This window comes from Eretmochelys imbricata, chromosome 5 (genome assembly GCF_965152235.1).
Source record: "Eretmochelys imbricata isolate rEreImb1 chromosome 5, rEreImb1.hap1, whole genome shotgun sequence".
NCBI lineage: Eukaryota > Metazoa > Chordata > Testudines > Cheloniidae > Eretmochelys > Eretmochelys imbricata.
This window is the reverse complement of record NC_135576.1, coordinates 1,317,267-1,334,998: the sequence shown is the minus strand read 5'-3', so window position 1 is coordinate 1,334,998 and position 17,732 is coordinate 1,317,267. Positions and strand designations below refer to the sequence as shown.

The 17,732-nt window shown below is 60.2% G+C and overlaps 1 protein-coding gene across 1 annotated transcript in view; it reads right to left on the bottom strand.

The window, feature by feature from the left end:
* The window catches only part of LOC144265436 (B-cell differentiation antigen CD72-like), a 37,793-nt gene extending 22,974 nt beyond the window's left edge, over nt 1-14,819 (bottom strand). The window contains exons 1-5 of the mRNA XM_077818076.1: nt 14,735-14,819; nt 14,553-14,651; nt 7,200-7,289; nt 2,497-2,874; nt 929-1,077 (exon numbers count right to left, since the gene is read on the bottom strand). Coding sequence (XP_077674202.1) covers nt 929-1,077; nt 2,497-2,874; nt 7,200-7,289; nt 14,553-14,651; nt 14,735-14,819 — 801 coding nt within the window. The remainder of the gene's footprint in view (nt 1-928; nt 1,078-2,496; nt 2,875-7,199; nt 7,290-14,552; nt 14,652-14,734) is intronic.
* Between the last annotated feature and the right edge of the window lie 2,913 nt (nt 14,820-17,732).

Below are 17,732 nucleotides of genomic sequence, written 5' to 3'. Positions count from 1 at the left end.
TATAGACACCAGATCAGGACGAGGAAGTGGACAAGTCATTCCACAAGCAGGTAACAGGATTAGCTAACACGCATGAGCTCGTATTAATGGGGGATTTTAACTTCCCTGGTATCTGTTGTAGGACTGTTACAACAAGCCGTAACATGCAAGTTCTTAGCACGTGTAGGGGACAGCTTTCTGATTCAGGAGGAGTTGAGCAAACAACGAGGGGGTCATCCATGTTGGATCTGGTGTTGACCAACAGGGATGAACCAGTTGCGACTGTGAAGGTGGGCGGGAGCTTGGGAGGAAGTGACCATGATCTGATGGAATTCAAGACCCTAAGGAAAGGAGGACACGAGAACAGCAAAACAAGGACACTGGACTTCAGAAAGGCGGATTTCAGCGGAGTCAGCGAAATCGCAGGCAGGGTCCCGTGGAGGGGAGAGGAGTCGAAGGGGGCTGGCAGTTCCTAAGAGCTGTAACACTCAGGCTATTCCGAGGCAGAGGAGAGAGAAGAGGAGCGGCAGGAGGCCAATGTGGCTACACGAGGAGCTTTCTAGCTCTCTACAAACCCATAGGGACAAATCCAGGGAACGGAGGGCGGGGCACGGCTCCAAGGGAGTGGACGTGGCAATAGTGCAAGCATGTAGGGACAAAATCAGGAAAGCCAAGGCAAGGAACGAGTTACAGCTGGCAAGGAATGTTAGAGACAACAGGAAGGGGGGTTCTTCAAATCTGTCAGACACAAAAGAACAATCCAGGACAGTGCGGGTGTGCTGCTCAGTGGAGAAGGTGAGCTGGTAACGCTCCTCCAGCCCCCGGATCATTGCCATTGCTCTTCTCTGAGCCCCTGCCTATTTGCCAACGCCCCCCCGCCCAGCCTGGAGACACCCCCTCTTTACGCAGTGTTCCGGCTGTGCTCGCTCCGGCCGTGCATGTACCGTACCGGCATTGCCCTCGAGTCCCAGGATTTGGTGATAAGAAGCCGAGCAGAGTTCCCTTCGCAGTCTTTCTTGCTTTCTTGCCAAGTCTTCTCCTCCTTCGAGACGAACAAGCACTTTCCTCTGTACAACACCCAGTCTGCCGGGCAGCAGCCTGGAGGGAAGAGGGGGTGAGAGGCTCAGAGGCGCTTCTGGCCCTGAGTGCAGCTAACAGGCTCATGCCCTGGGCCGTACAAAGAAGGCCTGGTCCCTCCCCAGGGGCTCACACTCCCCCAGACTCCAGGCTGCCCCAGGAGCTGCTCCGAGCAGGTGGAGGGCGGGGGGGGAGGGTTCTCGAGGGTTTGGGGCAGGCTGGGAGCTGAGTCCAGGGCTCAGATACAAGCGTAACTGTTCATGGGGTTCAACATTTCCCTGGTGGGGTAAACGAGCCGCATCTCCCTGTCCTTTCGCTCTCCCCCACCCCCGGGGATTCAGCCACCGTGAGGACGTGGACACTGCTCCGTTACAGCTCTGGCCGGAGGGCTGGGCAGTGATGCGCAGACAGACTGAGCCCTTCTAGGGATCGGGCTGTTTCCCTCGTTCTGACAGAGCTCCTTGTTCCGTGTGAGCAGACAGCGACACGCTGCCCTTGTCACCTGGCAGCCGCCTCCTCCCCGTGCCCCGCTCTGCCCGTTGGGGAGGCCCCAGGCTGTCTGCGATGGCGCGTCATCCTCAGGGCTGGGATTCTGCCCTTGGCGAGGGTGCAGGGCCCTGGGTGTCTCCACCGCACCAGAGCCCCGGCTGGAGAGTCGCCCAGCTCGCCTGCCTGGGAGCCCGGGGCAGGACTGGCAGGGGCAGCCTCAGGGAAGCTGATCTCATTTTTTATTGCCTGGGATAGTTTATTTGCCTGGGGTGTTTGAAGCACCAAGCGCGTCACGGGCACAAAATATGACTCAACCTGCCCCGTGTGTGGGCATTTGCTACAAAAAGTCCCAAAGGCGAACGGGCCGTTGTGTGCTGGGCCCCATGGGCTGTTTGTGCACGTCGCCCACTTCTGAACACATGGGAGCTCGGCTGACTAATTAGCATGTTCATAGTTTGTATTTGGCCAGCACCCTTTCTCCAAAGATCCTAGCTTGTGTCTACAGATAAACCGTTAGACAGGCTACATGTGGCAGGCATTGCTTCGTGCACCCCTGAGACGCAGCCACCTCTGGGGTGGGATGCAGCGTGTTTAACAGCTGAAACAGCAGGGGGATTTAGGGGAGCTGGTTGGAACTGGGCCAGGACAGCGGGTTCACGTCCCAACTCTTATTCCATGGAACCAGCCAGTGCCCACCACCCGGGGTTTTCTGTCTCGTCTCCAGCACTGATTACCCCCCCACCCCGCCCTCGCCATCAATACACACACACTCCCCTGCACCATGCAGACCTGGGGGCCAGCGCTGCCTGGGGGAAGAGCTGCCCCTCCTGAATGACCAGAGCCACTTGCTGCAGCACGGCCCTGGCGCTGGGTGCTCCCCCGCCCCAGGGCTCAGCTGTCCCTGCTGGGGGGTGGGGTGCCCCAGTGACCCCCGCCCCAGGAAGGCAGTACCTGTCTGCTCGCAGGGGCGGATGCTGGACAGGGCGCTCTCCATTTGGTTCAGCTTCTCTTTAATTTCTCTCTTCTCCTCCTGTACCCTCGCCAGCTCCTCCTTCGTTCCCTCTAACGCGGCCTCCCGCTGTCGCAGCTGCTCCTGGGTGCTGTTCTCCTCCTGCCGCATCAGCTCCAGCTCCTGCCTGGCCTGCTCCAGCTCCCGCCTGGCCTGCTCCAGCTCCCGCCTGGCCTGCTCCAGCTCCCGCCTGGCCTGCTCCAGCTCCCTCGCTGTCTGCGCCAGGGTCGCCCCCTTGGTGCTGACTTGCTGGGAGAGGCGGCTGCTCTCGGCCTCGTGCGCTCGGGACGCCTGCTGCAGATGCTGGGAAACCTGCCAGTCTGCAGGGGACAGACAGCGTGAACCTGGCCGGACGCATAGGCCGACGGGCACGTGCCAGCAGGGCAGGGCGGGGCCAGGAGGGCGACTCGAGAACTGGGCTCACTCATCCACCCCAGCAGGGCCCCAGGGGGACAGGGACCCTCCCGACCGTGGAGAACAGCCCCGTAATGCTGTTGTATCAACCAGGCAAGGTACTAACAAGCTTCAACAGGACTTTATTTTTGAAGTGGAAACCTCTTTACCAAGCTGCTGCTGCACCCTCGGTAGCTTTCTCCCAGCCTCTCAACTCCTCCCCGCTCCTTCCTGGTTCCTGTCCTTTCAGACTCCCAACAGCCAGAGCTCCCAGTTCTAATAATTACAAGCAACATCGAAACACCACATTCCCGCCTCTCTTAAGAAACTCTCCCAATTAAAATAAACATTATTGTTCTAACCACAGGAACAAATATGAAACAAGACACTATACTGTTGGCAGAAATATGACACCGAAAACACCGTAGATACTACATTACATAGTCTCTAGTCCAGACAGGTGGTCGTCTGGGTCTGACAGGCCGTCTCTCAAGCCCCGGTTCCAGGTGAATGTCTTGTTGTGTTGGTACCACGGTGAAGTCATCCCATGCAGACTGGGCGTTGGCATAATCTCCTCTTGGTGCATAGGCAGGTGCAAGATAAGAAGCATTCCATACCCGCCCATCAGAAAGTCGATAGGTGTAAGGTCCCTTCTTCTCTATGATTTTAAGAGGAGCTATGAATTTATGGTCCCCTTTGCGTAAAGTTCCAGGTTTTCGTATTCTCACGAAGGAACCACACTCAAACTTTGGTTGCTTAGCACCCCGCCGCTTGTCTGTGAAAGCCTTAGACTTTGCTTGGTTCTGTTCAACTGTTTTTCTGACATCATCCTCGGTTGGGGCATCAGGTCGTGCCTTTAACAATCCAGCAATGTTCAGTTTAGTGTTCATCTGTTTCCCATGCCGTAACTCTGCGGGCGATCTTTGCGTGGTGGCATGTCGTGTAGCCTGGCATACCTGCAAGAAATCAGTAGTGAAGGGAATCCACAATCGCCCTTCCAGTTTAGCCGTTTGCAAACTCTCTTTCACACTTCTGTTAAACCGTTCGATTTCCCTACTGGCTTGAGGGTACTATAGGGATGACCTTCTGTGTAAAATGTTCCTCTCTGCTAAAAAAGTTTCAAACTCCAGGGAAGTAAATTGACTACCATTATCTGAAACCAGTTCTTGGGGTTACCTTCCCTGCTAAAAACTGAAGAGAGGAACTTAATTACTGTAGCAGAAGAGATTTGCGATGTAAACGCTACCTCAGGCCATTTACTGAAATAGTCTATTAAGGTGATGGCATAACGGCAGTCAATTGGAGCAATATCAAAGGGTCCTACAATGTCAATTGCCACTTTTTCCCATGCAGATTCAGGAAGAGGAACAGGCTGTAATGGAGGGGTACATGTCACTGCTCTCTTATCATGCATTTGGCAAGTGACACAGGATTTTATGAGTGCTTCAGTTTGAGAGTCCATCCCTGGCCACCAATACAGATCCCGTAGTCGTTGTTTGGTTTGGACAATTCCTGGATGAGTATCGTGTGCCAGGTGTATGAGTTTTGACTGTAATTCTTCTGGCACAAGGAGCCGGTGTGTACCTGGTAGCACACAGCCATCAAACAAAGTTCATCCTGAACTCTAAAATAAGGCAGCAAAACCGGGTCAAGGTTTTTAGGGTGACTGGGCCACCTCTTTGTCAGAAATTCCCGTAGTTTTTGTTGAACTGGACACGCTGAACAAGCAGCTTGAAATTGTTCTCTTGTAACTGCAGTGAGAGCGCTTGTAATAAGCGCAACCACGACATCCTCATCCTCCGGTGGACCATCTGGTGAAGGCAAAGGCAGGCGAGAAAGGCAATCGGGGACCACATTTTGGTTTCCAGGCTTATATTCCAATTCATAACTGAAAGAGAGTAGTCCTGCAGACCCTCGAGCAATACGGTACCCTGCTCTTCCCAGTCCTTTCGTGGTGAGCAACGTCGTCAAAGGGCTGTGGTCTGTGCGCAACTTGAACGTGCGGCCCCACGGGTAAGTTCTCCATCTTTCCGTAGCCCAGACACAAGCAAGTGCTTCTTTTTCGACTGTAGAATATTTCCTCTCAGCATTACTTAGTCTCCTTGAACCAAACGCAACCGTCCTCTCTGTGTTGTCCTCACGCAGTGGTGTGACAACAGCCCCAAGGCCATAATCAGAAGCATCAGTAGTTACAATTGAGGGCAATGCAGGACTGAACAGTGCAAGTACTGGACTATGAACAATCAAGTCTTTCACCGTTTCGAAACTAGCTTGTGCGTCTTCTTGTCCACACTAAGGTTGAACTTCTCCGTAGTAATTCCCGTAACGGTTCAATGACAGAAGCATAACTGGAAATGAATTTTGCATACCAGGAGGTAAGACCCAAGAATGAATGTAAGGTTTGCAAATCTGTTGGAGGAGGAGCATTTGAAATTGCCAGGATATGATCTGGATCAGGTTTTAGTCCAGCCTGTGAAATTGTAAGCCCCAGAAAGGAGAGTTCAGTTTGTCTAAATTTGCATTTGGACCTATTGAGTTTGAGGCCTGCTTTGCTGAGGCAGCTTAGTACAGACTGCAGGTTATTGTCATGCTCCTCAGAAGTATTTCCAAACATGATAATATCATCCAGATAGCACTGAACTCCATGTTGATTCTTCAGAATCAATGACATCATTTTTTGGAAGGCACTTGGGGCAGATGCGAGACCATATGGAACACGTTTAAAACGAAATAGTCCCTTATGTGTAATAAATGCTGTGAGGTCTCTGCTATCTTCATGCAACGTAACCTGGTGGTATGCGCTCTGCAAATCAAGAGTAGAAAACATCTTTGCTCCACGGAGTTCTGCAAATGCTTCTTCTATGTGAGGAAGAGGATGGCTGTCAATCACAATAGCTTTATTTGGCTCCCTTAAGTCCACACAAAGGCGAATGCCTCCACCCTTCTTCTGCGTCACTACGACAGGTGAAACCCATTCCGAGGAGTCGATCTCTTCAATAATGTCCTTTTGAACAAGTTTTCTCAGTTCCTCTGAAACAGCTTCCCTGCCTGAAAATGGTAAGCACTGTAACTTCTGTTGTACAGGCATCACATTATTCCGCATTTTACCTTTATGCAGAAACCCATAAGCACAGCCGCGTTTCTCCTCAACTTGGTGTTGGGTCCCAGCTGAAACTGGTGTGTGTACCGCAGGAGTGCTTTGCTGAGGAAGATCAATTCGTCCATTAACTACCCTGAGATTTAAAGCAGCCAATAAATCTCTGCCAAGGATAGGAGGGCCTTTGTGGACAATGTAGAACTCTGCAGTTACACAGCAATCACCAAAAGTAACTATTGCTGGCAGGCAGCCATGTACTGGAATATGGTTTTTCAAATAGCACACCAAGTGAAGTCTGGGTTCAGTAAGAGGCACGTCTTTCAAGTAAGGCAGAAAGATGGAATCAGGTAGCATAGATACTGCTGAGCCAGTGTCCAACATTAGTTGAATAGAGTGTGGTTTGCCTGAGGGTATAGCGGAAACGTTTACAGTGCACTTTATCTGTTCTGAAATATGTGCAGTAGTGATTTTGTCCACGCTCAGCACAGTAACATCTGGTATTGTAACTGTATGCACCTGTTGATTGAACTGGCTACTGCGACATACTTGAGCAAAATGTCCAGTCTTTTTGCAATGATTGCACTGAGCTACTTTTGCTGGACATCCTGTGTAGCTTGCAAGGTGTTGTGGGGATCCACAGCAAAAACATGCTTTTACTGTATTTTTAATTTGCTGATTCGGTGGTTTTAGCAACATCTAAACACCACAAATGCCAGAGCCTCCAGCAGCGGTGACGGAGACTCAGGAACGTTGGGCCGAGGCGGTTCAAACAGCTGAGAGGCGAGTGGGGGCTGCAGCCAGCCACATCTCCCTGGTAACAGGGCCCCCACCTGCCCTGGGACAGGGCCCCCCACATCTCCCTGGTAACAGGGCCCCTGCCTGCCCCAGGACAGGGCCCCCAAATGCCCTGGACAGGGCCCCCCATGGCTCCCCAGCTGGATCCGTGTTGCTGCTGGGGAGGTTTTCTGAGCTGCAGCCCAAACTCTCCTTTGCTCGGGTTCACCCCTCCCCACGCCCTGTGTCGCCCTGACCCCCCCCCTCCATGGGGCCCCCTGCCCCCCACATCATCACTCCCCACATGCAGCTCCTTCCCTTTCTCTTCTGGCCAGATGTTTTGTCCCCACAAGCCCCCCACAGCCCGAGTCCCCTACTCACAGCGAACCCCCAGGCCGATGGTGGTGGCCAGGAGGAAGAGGCAGGTCCCCAGCAAGCCGAGGGGCAGGTACCGTGTGCTCCACCAGGGCTCTGCAGGAGAGAACCAGCTGCGTTAACACAGGGGAACCCTGGGCACCAAGTCCCCCATCCCCTTCCCCCGAGAGGGCAGCGTGCCTGGGAACGCAAACCCACGGCCCAGCTTCCCCCTCCGGCCACCCAGGCAATGGGGCTCAGCCCCCCAGGAGGGCAGTGGGAGCCAGGGGAGAGCTCCCAGTGCCGTGGGGCTGCAGGGACACGACCCGCCCGGGCTTAGGCTACCAGCTCCGGTTCCCCCACAGTGCGCGGCTGGCAGCCTGGTGGGGTGGGCGCCAGAGCCCTGCCCATGCAGTGGGCCATGCACCCAGGCTTTGCCCTGTGCTCCTGCCCGCCCAGCTGGGGCCTCTGCCCTCACCCAGCCACACTCCCCCATCCCCATCCCCACCAGGAACAGGGACACCCTGCCCAGGGGCCGGGACAGGCTCCTGGGGGCATGGCCAGCACCAGCGCCCCACGGGCAGGTCTGGGCTAACCCCAGGTGCTGGGTCATTCCAACCTGATCCCTGAGCCAGCCGGGCGAGGACCCCGCAGACAGAAGAGCCCCAGCAGCCCCCCAAGCCCGTCCCCGGGGCTGGGCCAGGTATCGTCTGGGGCCTGGCCCAGCCTCCTGGGGAGACAGAGGCCAGTTCACTATAGCGCCCGTTCCTGCCCAAGAAGTCTGTTCTCTCTCGTTCGGAGCCTGATGGGGGCCGTGTCGGAGGGGGCTGCGTCGGGGGTCTGAGCTCCTGTGAGTGGGCTCCATGCCCCTTGTGTGGGCTCTCCCCACGCATGCCCCACCAGCCGCTGGATTTCCTCTCTGTGGCCAAGCAGCCTGCTGCAGGCTCTGGGCCTGGGGCCTCGTGCCTGGCTGGCTACTCTGGGCGCTCACAGCTCCACTCAGAGCTGGGTGAGCGGCAGGGCCCAGGCCCCAGCCCCTCCGAGCGGCAGGGGGAGGCAGCTCCAGCCGGGCACCCGCAAAGGAAGCTCCAGCGAGCATCGGCCGCAGCAGCTCTGTAGGGCTCCACGCCCCAGGGGCTCTGCAGCCAGTGGGGCACAGGACACAGCCCTTGTTATCCTATACAGCAATTCGTTACCACGGCCCGCTTGTGTTGAGGTGTGTGCGGATGTAGCTCATGTACCTGTTATAGGTGTAACCCTTCTGCCCATCAGCGTTGGCAGCAAGAAGGGCCGGGTTCAGTATCTAGGGTTTCCGTTTCAATAACACAGTGCAACCGGCTCGAGCCCCACCCAGTGACCTGGGACAATTACACACCGCCCCCTGGGCGCCTCTGAGAGGCAAAACTTCCCCTCTCGCAAGCACGGAGTCTGAGTGCAGCCAAAGTCTTTTGATAAAGGAGGGAAACAATGCAGCATTATGTTGGGGAAACACCACCAACAGGATTCATAACACCAACCATGAGCAAAAGACCCACCCCCAAGTGAGTTTGGCAGTGTCCTCTTCCTCTCAGGGTCTTAAGTCCAGCAACCCAAAAGTCACCCAAAAGGCAGGGTCAGGAACTCATAGAGCCCCAGAGGGGTGATAAAGGCCGATTTCAGCTGGGCATCTGCATCCAGCGGCACTTGCCAGTAGCCCTTTGTAAGGTCCATGGTGGTGCGGTACCGAGCTCCTCCCAGCTTGTCTAGGAGCTCGTCCGGCCTGGGCATGGGGTAGGCATCAGATACAGTGATGGCATTGAGCTTCCGATAGTCCACACAGAACCGGACCAACCCGTCCTTTTTGGGGACCAGCACCACCGGCGAGGCCCAAGGGCTGGCAGATGGCTGGATCACCACCAAAGCCAGCATGTCCCGCACCTCTCTTTCCAAGCCCTGAGCAGTTTTCCCTGTGACTCGGAAGGGGAAGCATCTTATCGGCGGGTGCGACCCCGTCTGCACCCGGTGGACAGTCAGATTAGTGCGTCCAGGCTGGTTAGAAAACAGCTGTCGGGACGGATGCAGCACCCCCCTGACCTCAGCTTGCTGGGCAGGGGTTAGCTGATCCGAGAGGGGATTTGTTTCCAGGGGGGAACCAGCTCTGGTCCCAGGGAATAGATCTACTAAAGGGTCATCTCCCTGCTCTTCCCACTGTCCACACACGGCCAACACCACATTCCCCCTGGCATAATATGGCTTCATCATATTCACATGGTACACCCGGCGGTGGTGCGCCCGGTTCGACAGCTCCACCACATAGTTTACCTCATTGAGCTGCTTGACGACCTTGAAAGGGCCCTCCCAGGCGGCCTGTAGTTTGTTCTTTCTCACGGGGATGAGAACCATCACCTGATCCCCGGTGGCGTAGGCACGGGCCCGCGCCGTGCGGTCATACCAGACCTTCTGCTTCCTCTGGGCTCTGGCCAGATTCTCCCTGGCCAGGCCCATGAGTTCAGCCAGTCTCTCTCGGAAGATCCGGACATACTCCACCACTGACTCTCCATCGGGAGTGGCCTTCCCCTCCCATTCGTCTCTCATCAGGTCCAGGGGGCCCCTCACCCTCCTTCCATATAACAGTTCGAAAGCCGAAAATCTGGTAGACTCCTGGGGCACCTCCCTGTACGCGAACAGCAGGTGAGGTAAGTACTTGTCCCAATCCTGCGGGTGCTGGTTCATAAAGGTTTTCAGCATCATCTTTAGCGTCCCATTGAACCTCTCCACCAGCCCATTGGACTGGGGGTGATAAGCTGAGGCCCAGTTGTGCTGGACCCCACATTTCTCCCACAAGCACCGGAGCAGGGCCGACATGAAGTTGGACCCTTGGTCTGTCAAGACTTCCTTGGGGAACCCCACTCGGCTGAAAATGGTCAGGAGCGCATCGGCCACGGTGTCTGCTTCAATGGGAGCTAAGGGCACTGCCTCGGGGTAGCGGGTGGCAAAATCTACCACCACCAGAATGTATTTCTTCCCCAACCGGGTCGTCTTGCTGAGAGGCCCCACGGTGTCCATGGCCATCTTCTGGAAAGGCTCCTCTATCATGGGCAAACGTCTCAAAGCCGCTTTCCCCTTGTTCCGGGCCTTCCCCACCCTCTGACAGGGGTCAGAGGATCGGCAATACTGCCGGACCGTGGTAAAGACCCCGGGCCAGTAAAAGTTCTGTAGCAATCTCTGCCGGGTGCGCCGGATTCCCTGGTGCCCTGCGAGGGGGATGTCATGGGCCAGGTACAGGAGCTTGCGGCGATACTTCTGGGGGACCACCAGCTGCCTCCTGATCCCACAGGACTCCACTTCCCCTGGGGGAGCCCATTCTCGGTATACGAACCCCTTCTCCCACAGGAACCTCTCCTGGCAGCCTCTCCTCATGGTCCGTACCACACTGAGGTCGGCCAGGTCCCTGAGCTTCCGCAAGGAGGGATCTTTCCTCAACTCGGCCTGGAACTCAGCGGCTGGGGAAGGGATGGGGACCGGTTCCCTCTCACTGGCCGGGTCTGAGGCCTCAGCCTCTCTGAGCCGTGCCCCTCGGCGCTCCCTCCCACCCAGGGTAGGGTCCTGCGCCTCTGGTGCGGTACCCTCCCCGAGGTCAGGGAGCAGTGCCCCTCGCCGTCTCTGGCTACGGGTCACAACCAGGGCGGTCTGGGGCTTGCTTGGCCAGTCCTCTAGGTCTCCCCCCATCAAAACCTCAGTGGGCAAATGGAGGTGCACCCCCACATCCTTGGGGCCCTCCTTGGCCCCCCATTTCAGGTGTACCCTTGCCATGGGCACCTTAAATGGGGTCCCGCCCACCCGTGTCAGGGCCAGGTAGGTGTTGGGCACCACCCGATCTGGGGCCACCACCTCGGGCCGGGCCAGCGTCACCTCCGCGCCCGTATCCCAGTATCCATTGACCTTCCTCCCATCCACCTCCAGGGGAACAAGGCACTCTCTCCGGAGGGACAGCCCTGCGCCCACACTGTAAACCGAGCACCCTGAGTCCAGAGCCTCCAGCCCTCTGGCGGAGCTGGCCGGAGGTACTCTTCCCTCCTGAGCAGGTGGTAAGCTGGCAGCCCCCTTTCCTGGGTCGTCTGCCCCTCGTCCAGCTGGGTCCCTACCCAGTTAACCCTGGGTAGGTTGGGTCTGCTCAGTTTGTCCCTGAGCCCGGGGCACTGGGTCCGTACGTGGCCTCTCTGGCCACAGTGATAGCAGCTCAGGTCACGTTGGTCCCCTCGAGCGGGTCGGAGGGGCCCGACGCCAGGCGTCCCCCTTGCGAGGGGGTTCTCCCTATTTCCCCGCTGGGAGGCCCCATGGTGACTCTCTCTCTGCATCGGGGAGGGGGCCTGTTCTTTTGGGCGATACTTCTGCTTCTCCTCCCTGCTACCCCCTGACAGACTGTTCACAAACTCGTCAGCCAGCTGCCCTGCGTGCTGGGGGTTCTCGAGCTTTTTGTCCACCAACCACAGCCTCAGGTCGGACGGGCACTGTTCATACAGTTGCTCCAGTACGATTAGGTCAAGCAGGTCCTCTTTAGCTTGGGCCCCAGCTGTCCACTTGCCGGCATATCCCTGCATCCGGTTGACCAGTTGTAGGTAGGTGACCTCAGGCGTTTTACACTGACTCCGGAACCTTCTCCGGTACATCTCGGGGGTCAGCCCAAACTCACGGTGCAGGGCCTGTTTGAACAATTCATAGTCCCCTGCCTCCGCCCCTGTCATTCGGCTGTACACCTCCACGGCTTTGGGGTCCAATAAGGGGGTGAGGAACTGGAGCCTGTCTGCAGGGTCAACCCGATGCATCTCGCAGGCATTCTCAAAGGCCGTCAGGAAGCTATCTATGTCCTCCCCCTCCTTCCGCTGGGCCAGGAAGCACTTATCAAAGCTCCTTGCAGTCTTGGGTCCCCCCACACTCACCACAGCCGGGGCCCCACTGCTCCTCAGCCTGGCCAGCTCCAGTTCATGCTGTCTTTGTTTCTCCTTCTCCTGACGTTCCCTCTCCTTCTCCTCCTGCTCATGCCTACGTTGCCTCTTCTTCTCCTGACGCTCCCTCTCCTTCTCCTGACGTTCCCTCTCCTTCTCCTCCTGCTCATGCCTACGTTGCCTCTCCTTCTCCTGATGCTCCCTCTCCTTCTCCTGACGTTCCCTCTCCTTCTCCTCCTGCTCATGTTGACGTTGTTTCTCCTCATGTTGACGTTGTTTTTCATGATCCTCCAGCTCCCTCATTTTCATCTTCCTCTCCCATTCCAGCCGCATCCGCTCCAGGGATGGGGAGCTCCACCGGGAGGATCCCCTGCTGGCTGCTGGGGTCAGGGTGCCCTCGGTATTCGCTGGGCTTTCCCCAACCCTTCCCCCAGGCCTAGGTAGGAAGGGTCTCAGGATGTCCTCGGCAGCAGTCTGACCCCTCCCAGCCCGGTCAGGCCCCAGGGCCCACGCTGCGTCCGCCGGGTGGCTTCCCTCTGGGACAGGGATCGGGTCATCCAAGCGATCCCTCTCGTCCAACTGGGCAATCAGCTGTTCCTTGGTGGACCTCCCAATGCGCAGCCCCCTCTGCCTGCACAGCTCCACCAGGTCACTCTTAAGGCATTTAGCGTACATCTCCCTGCTGGCCACTCGCAGGCCGGGCAGCTTCCCACGGTTTCCAGGAAAAGCCCTTAGTGTGCCAGTCCTTCTTGAGGTCACCACCTCTTTGCCAGGGTCGAGCTGCAGACTCCTCCACCCCTGGGACCGCTCGCTGCAATCCCCCGGGGGACCCTGTTACTGCAAAAGTCCTTCTCTCTGGTCACACATTCCCAGGGGTTAACCGCCCCCCGAAACCGTCTCTCTCTGAATCTTCAGCACGCCTGGTCCCCGTCAATTCCCCTTCGTTTTACTGCTCCCCAGTCACTTACTGCAGGAAGCGCCGTTCACAGGGTGCAGTACATCCCACCTCTGCCACCAGTTGTCACGGAGTGTGGGGGAGTCCACGCCCTGCACCCCTCTTCCTGGGATTCACTGAGACTCTCAGCCAGCCAGTAAAACAGAAGGTTTATTGGACAACAGGAACACAGTCCAAAACAGAGCTTGTGGGTACAACCAGGACCCCTCAGTCAAGTCCTTCTGCGGGAGCATAGACCCCAGCCCTGGGGTTCCCTGCGTTGCTCCACCCAGCCCCAAACTGAAACTAAATCCACCCAGCAGGCTCCCTTCTGCAGCCTCTGTTCACATTCCCGGGCAGAGGTGTTACCTCCCCCTCCTCCTCCTGGCTCAGGTGACAGGCTCTCAGGTCTCCCCTCCCCAGGGCACATTCCCAGGTCAACACTCCCCCCTCCCTGCTGCCTCACATCCTCACACTAATGTCTTACAGGAGACAGGCCTGTCGGCTGACTCTCACTACAGCAGCTAAATATCATGAAGGGAAGGAAGGAAAAGGCAAGCTAGCCCTATGGGCTATGCTCCCAGCCCGGGCAAGGAGACACCCCCAGGGCCAAGCCACACCCTGGGGTCCCTTGGTGGGGATTCCTGCAAACGGTCCCCTCAGCCCCACAGATTGGCTCCCCCTTGTCCTGCACCGCTCCGCCAGCCCTCCGGCAGTGGGGCTGCTGCAGTGGGGTGGGGAGTGGGGCAGGCTGTGCAAGCCTGTGCCGGGGGGGCTCCAGCGCTTTCCTGGCAGGGATCTGGTGACATAGGCACCACTGCAGGGTGTGATGGCGAGCGGCTCTCCTCTCCAGAGCCCCTGGGGCCCAGCCCTGCAGAGCTCGGCTGAGGGCTTGGGGGCCATACTAAGGGGGGGCCCCCTCAGGGCACAGCCACCTGGGTAAGGTCCCCTCTGGGGGCCTGAGCCAGCACAGCAGGGGGTCCTAGACTTAGAGCCCAGTCATAGGCTCGCACCCAGCACCGCTGCCGGACGGCGTCTCACTCGCTCCCCGGGGTTTCCTCCCGCTCTCCAGTCATTGCTGCGACGCGTCCGGCCCCCAGCATCCCTCATAGAACGCAGCCCCCGGAGCTGGTGCGGGATCCCGGGTCGGCCTCACCAACCCCTGCCCCCGCCTACTCCCCTCTTTGTGCACCCCAGGGTCGCGTTAGCCCCTTGTGCCACAGCATCGCGCTGGGTGCTCGTCTTCCCTTTGTCCACTCTGACCCCAATTCCCCCTCCGAGTCGCTGCTTCCCAGATACAGCCCCGCTCTGCACGCCAGCTGCGGTCCTGCTCCCCACGGGGAGGACTCTGCCTCTGTGTGCCTGGGCCCAGCTGACCAAGCGATCCCGCTCGCTCTGTGTGCCAGGCCTGGGGACGGGGCAGGGTCCCTGCAAAGGGAGCAGGAGGCCCCTGGGTGCCTGCCCGGCTTGCTCCCCCCAGGACCCCTGGGCTAGGGGCAGGGCGAACAGCCACACACTCACCTTTGCTCTGCTCCGCCCCTTGCCCCCGCCTCACCTCCCCAGGCTGGGCCAGCTGGATGTTCTCATAGGTGAGCTCTGCCTCCTCCTCGTCTGCGGGCGCTGCAGGGAGAGGGCGCTGGTTAGTCTGCAGGCCTGGCTCAGGGCAAGGGGCGGCACCGTGCAGGGGGCAGGTCAGCTCTTACCTGCCTCCCACGCCCTGGAGCACACGCTGCTCCCCACAGGGGCCTTCACAAACTTTAGGTCGGCATAAACGACGCTCTGGGCCATCTGGGAGCCGGCTGCAGCTCCGGGGCTCACTGGGGAGGGGCTGGCAGTGCCTGTGCAGTGCTGGCTGTGTGGGAACCGGCTGTGCCCGCGGTGCCGGCTGTGGAGGGACCGGCTGTGTCCGCGGTGCCGCCTGTGGAGGGACCGGCTGTGTCCGCGGCGCTGGCTGTGGGAGAACTGGCTGTGCCCCCGGTGCCGGCTGTGGAGGGACCGGCTGTGCCCGCGGTGCTGGCTGTGGAGGGACCGGCTGTGCCCGCGGTGCCGGCTGTGGGGGAACCGGCTGTGTCCCCGGTGCCGGCTGTGGAGGGACCGGCTGTGCCCGCGGTGCCGGCTGTGGGGGAAACGGCTGTGTCCGCGGTGCCGGCTCTGGAGGGACCGGCTGTGCCCACGGTGCCAGCTGTGGAGGGACCGGCTGTGCCCGCGGCGTTGGCTGTGTAGGGACCGGCTGTGTCCGCGGTGCCGGCTGTGGGGGAACTGGCTGTGTCCGCGGTGCCGGCTGTGGAGGGACTGGCTGTGTCCGCGGCGTTGGCTGTGGGGGAACCGGCTGTCTCCGCGGTGCCGGCTGTGGGGGAACCGGCTGTCTCCGCGGTGCCGGCTGTGGGGGAACTGGCTGTGTCCGCAGTGCTGGCTATGGAGGGACCGGCTGTCTCCGCGGTGCCGGCTGTGGGAGAACCGGCTGTGTCCGCGGTGCCGGCTGTGGAGGGACCGGCTGTGTCCGCGGTGCCGGCTGTGGAGGGACCGGCTGTGTCCGCGGTGCCGGCTGTGGAGGGACCGGCTGTGTCCGCGGTGCCGGCTGTGGGGGAAACGGCTGTGTCCGCGGTGCCGGCTCTGGAGGGACCGGCTGTGCCCACGGTGCCAGCTGTGTAGGGACCGGCTGTGTCCGCGGTGCCGGCTGTGGGGGAACTGGCTGTGTCCGCGGTGCCGGCTGTGGAGGGACTGGCTGTGTCCGCGGCGTTGGCTGTGGGGGAACCGGCTGTCTCCGCGGTGCCGGCTGTGGGGGAACCGGCTGTCTCCGCGGTGCCGGCTGTGGGGGAACTGGCTGTGTCCGCAGTGCTGGCTATGGAGGGACCGGCTGTCTCCGCGGTGCCGGCTGTGGGAGAACCGGCTGTGTCCGCGGTGCCGGCTGTGGAGGGACCGGCTGTGTCCGCGGCGTTGGCTGTGGAGGGACCGGCTGTGTCCGCGGCGTTGGCTGTGGGGGAACCGGCTGTGCCCGCGGTGCTGGCTGTGGAGGGACCGGCTGTGTCCGCGGTGTTGGCTGTGGAGGGACCGGCTGTGTCCGCGGTGCCGGCTGTGGAGGGACCGGCTGTGTCCGCGGCGTTGGCTGTGGAGGGACCGGCTGTGTCCGCGGTGCCGGCTGTGGAGGGACCAGCTGTGGAGGGACCGGCTGTGTCCGCGGCGTTGGCTGTGGAGGGACCGGCTGTGTCCGCGGCGTTGGCTGTGGAGGGACCGGCTGTGTCCGCGGTGCTGGCTGTGGGGGAACTGGCTGTGTCCGCGGTGCCGGCTGTGGAGGGACCGGCTGTGTCCGCGGTGCCGGCTGTGGAGGGACCGGCTGTGTCCGCGGTGCTGGCTGTGGAGGGACCGGCTGTGTCCGCGGCGTTGGCTGTGGGGGAACCGGCTGTGTCCGCGGCGTTGGCTGTGGTGGGACCGGCTGTGTCCGCGGTGCCGGCTGTGGAGGGACCGGCTGTCTCCGCGGTGCTGGCTGTGGAGGGACCGGCTGTGTCCGCGGCGTTGGCTGTGGAGGGACTGGCTGTGTCCGCGGCGTTGGCTGTGGAGGGACCGGCTGTGTCCGCGGTGCAGGCTGTGGAGGGACCGGCTGTGTCCGCGGTGCCGGCTGTGGAGGGACCGGCTGTGTCCGCGGTGCAGGCTGTGGAGGGACCGGCTGTGTCCGCGGTGCTGGCTGTGGAGGGACCGGCTGTGTCCGCGGTGCCGGCTGTGGAGGGACCGGCTGTGTCTGCGGTGCCGGCTGTGGGGGAACCGGCTGTGTCCGCGGTGCCGGCTGTGGAGGGACCGGCTGTGTCTGCGGTGCCGGCTGTGGGGGAACCGGCTGTGTCCGCGGCGTTGGCTGTGGAGGGACTGGCTGTGTCCGCGGCGTTGGCTGTGGAGGGACCGGCTGTGTCCGCGGTGCCGGCTGTGGAGGGACCGGCTGTGTCCGCGGTGCAGGCTGTGGAGGGACCGGCTGTGTCCGCGGTGCTGGCTGTGGAGGGACCGGCTGTGTCCGCGGTGCTGGCTGTGGAGGGACCGGCTGTGTCCGCGGTGCTGGCTGTGGAGGGACCGGCTGTGTCCGCGGTGCCGGCTGTGGGGGAACCGGCTGTGTCCGCGGCGTTGGCTGTGGGGGAACCGGCTGTGTCCGCGGTGCCGGCTGTGGAGGGACCGGCTGTGTCCGCGGTGCCGGCTGTGGGGGAACCGGCTGTGTCCGCGGCGTTGGCTGTGGGGGAACCGGCTGTGTCCGCGGTGCCGGCTGTGGAGGGACCGGCTGTGTCCGCGGTGCAGGCTGTGGAGGGACCGGCTGTGTCCGCGGTGCTGGCTGTGGAGGGACCGGCTGTGTCCGCGGTGCCGGCTGTGGAGGGACCGGCTGTGTCCGCGGCGTTGGCTGTGGAGGGACCGGCTGTGCCCCCGGCACTGGCAGAGGATCTAGCTCACTCGCTCTGTGGCAGAAGAAAAGGGATCTCACAGACAGCAGGAAGCAGACGTTTGCATAGAGCTGGGAGCAGGTGGGGCCGGCCAAGCGCAGATGGGCTCTCGCCAGCAGCCAACTTCTCTTTTACTTTCTCCAAGCAGAGAAAGTCCCGACCCCTCCCCTGGAGCTAATGAACTTACAGGAGCAGGCTGGAGGGGCTGGTGCGATCCACCCCACGCTCTGTACGGAGATGCCCAGCCTGGCGGAGGCAGAGTTGGTCCAGACCCCACCGGGTTACC